The sequence below is a fragment of the Cupressus sempervirens genome, chromosome 7 (genome assembly GCF_028749045.1).
Source record: "Cupressus sempervirens isolate cs-2001-9-10 chromosome 7, ASM2874904v1, whole genome shotgun sequence".
Lineage (NCBI taxonomy): Eukaryota > Viridiplantae > Streptophyta > Pinopsida > Cupressales > Cupressaceae > Cupressus > Cupressus sempervirens.
Genome location: NC_143124.1, coordinates 162693439 through 162695725, shown reverse-complemented (window position 1 = coordinate 162695725; position 2287 = coordinate 162693439). Strand labels below are relative to the sequence as shown.

The 2287-nt window shown below is 30.1% G+C and overlaps 1 protein-coding gene across 1 annotated transcript; it reads left to right on the top strand.

Moving 5' to 3' along the window:
- The first annotated feature begins 1234 nt into the window (after positions 1-1234).
- On the top strand, positions 1235-1681 carry LOC149546020 (MADS-box protein FLOWERING LOCUS C-like). Its single transcript, XM_089793879.1, has one exon. The coding sequence runs from the start codon at positions 1235-1237 to the stop codon at positions 1679-1681; it is 447 nt and encodes a 148-aa protein (XP_089650005.1).
- The last annotated feature ends 606 nt before the right edge of the window (positions 1682-2287 follow it).

Here is a 2287-nt window from a genome sequence, read left to right as displayed (position 1 = left end):
TCTATCTCTCCGTTGTGAATTTAATTAACTCTCTCTCACAAAAATATCTGGGTAACAATTCCTGAGACAACTCTGGCTAGATTTAGGGCCTTTCTCTTTATGCTCTCATCCTCCAGAGACAATTTGAGCACTATTTTTTGCAAATTAGAACCAGCAAGCGGCTGAAGACATTTAAATCAAAATAATGCAATGATCAAGAAACAAAAAAATATTACCTTCATTCTCATAGGGCAATGAAGAATTACAAGATGTTTAAGTGGTCTAAGAATGTGTGGCAGAAATTGGGGAATCTCAGTTTGGAAAGAGAAGGAAGTAAGTGTGTGCATTTGTAGAGGTGAAATGAGAAATGATTTATTTGGCAAATTTAGTCTACTGGATAGACGCTTCCAAATGAGAGCATGCACAATCAAGGAAAGGGTCATGGTAGGAGAGTGTGGGAGTAGAAATTCATTGTACAATGGGTTTTGCCATTGACTAGGAAGCTTCAAATTCAATTATTTGCATAACAGTAATAGAAATTTCATGAAAAGTAAGTTTGGAGAATTGTTTCAGTAGGCTTCCAGAACAAAAACCCAAAAATGTGGCAGTCCAATAGTTTATGTTAATTTTTTTTCTAATTTTTGAATTAAAAATCATTTTAATTCATTACTTTTTTCAATGATCACCAATAGAATTTCAAATAATTGATAATTTAAAAAATAAAAATAATATGTCAAAAATTAGAACTATATAATAAAATTACTATGTTGAAAAATACTATACCGTATTGGTCAATTGTAATATAATTATAATAATAATTTGTTGAAGAAAACAATTATAATAAGACATTTGTATGTACCATAAAAATTACTTTTTATTTATATTTAAATGATATCAATTAATTTTTAATTTTAAACAATTTAATGAAATATTTCTTAAAAGAAACAATTTTTTTGAATAAAGGTATATTTTTCAAATTTAGTTAATAAATATTGATAGATAACATTATATTAATTAAAAAACTTTTATGACTTACTCCATTTTTACAATACGGTTACTTTTCCTAATTTAGAAATGCAGATACATATAGTTTACTAAATAATATATATATTTAAATATTAAAATACATTTTTTTGAAAAAGCAATCAGTTAACGGATAGCTGCGAAGTTAGTTGCATGTTTACTCAGAAGTTTCGGCCATCCTATATATTTCATTTGAACACTCTTGTTTCATTGGGAATTCATTGTGACTGTGATGGGTAGGCAGAAGCTGGAGATAAAATTTGTTGAGAATGGCGCTAAACGCCGCACTCATTGCAAGAAGAGGTTGAATGGACTGTTCAAGAAAATTCATGAACTTTCTGTGCTGACGGGCGAGCCATTCAAATTGGCAGCTAAAGACGAAGCAGGAAAATACTATTACCATTCACGTACCGAAAGCGGCAAATCCCCTGTGGTCAATGTCGCTCAGTCTCTTCTTCAAGATTTTCAGTCACTCGATGAGCAGAGAAATCTTCATGTTCCACAGCTCGAGTCATTAGATGAGCAGAGAGAAATCTTGAATGTGTCAACTGATGGAGTGGTGTCGATGGCCGAATTTGATAATTGGATTGAAATGTTTATGATGACAAGCGAAGGTGATCTCCTTCCCACTGCCCCTCAAATGCATCATGAATTCGAGGACCAACTTTGGGATTTTTGACGTAATACCAATTTCTCCCTTGTTTTAGTTCTCAGGTTGATGATATTTTTACATACCGATCATAGAGCGTACGAGGCTTAGTCTCATCTATTTTTAGCTTATATTCCCATTATCATCCCTATTTCTGTTATGCATTCTTATTGTCAATTCTTATGTCTGCAAACGGACATTTGTTTTGTGTGATTTTTAAGCTGGTCGTTGTAATATCAATTCATAAATGTATGAACAGATTGTAGACATTTGATACAGATTTTAATAATATTGTGTGCACTATTTGTATCCATGTGAATCTTTTCTGTTGTTTGAGACATTTAAAAGATAATCGTGCTAATGCGAAATTAACTTAAATCAATATATTCAAATATCACATATTAAATATTAATTTTTACATGAAAAGTGTTAAATACTTAATGTTGATTTTTTTTTAAATCTTATATTTTTGTTTGTTTTTGTGTACGATGTTTGAGGGTTGTCTATTCGTTCTAACTATCTATATAGATGCACATATATTCTTGTTAAAGAAATATTTATTTTTTTATAGAAAAGAGAGTAAAATTATGAACACATTTCTTCAATTTAAGTATTATTAATTTTAAAAAAAAAAAA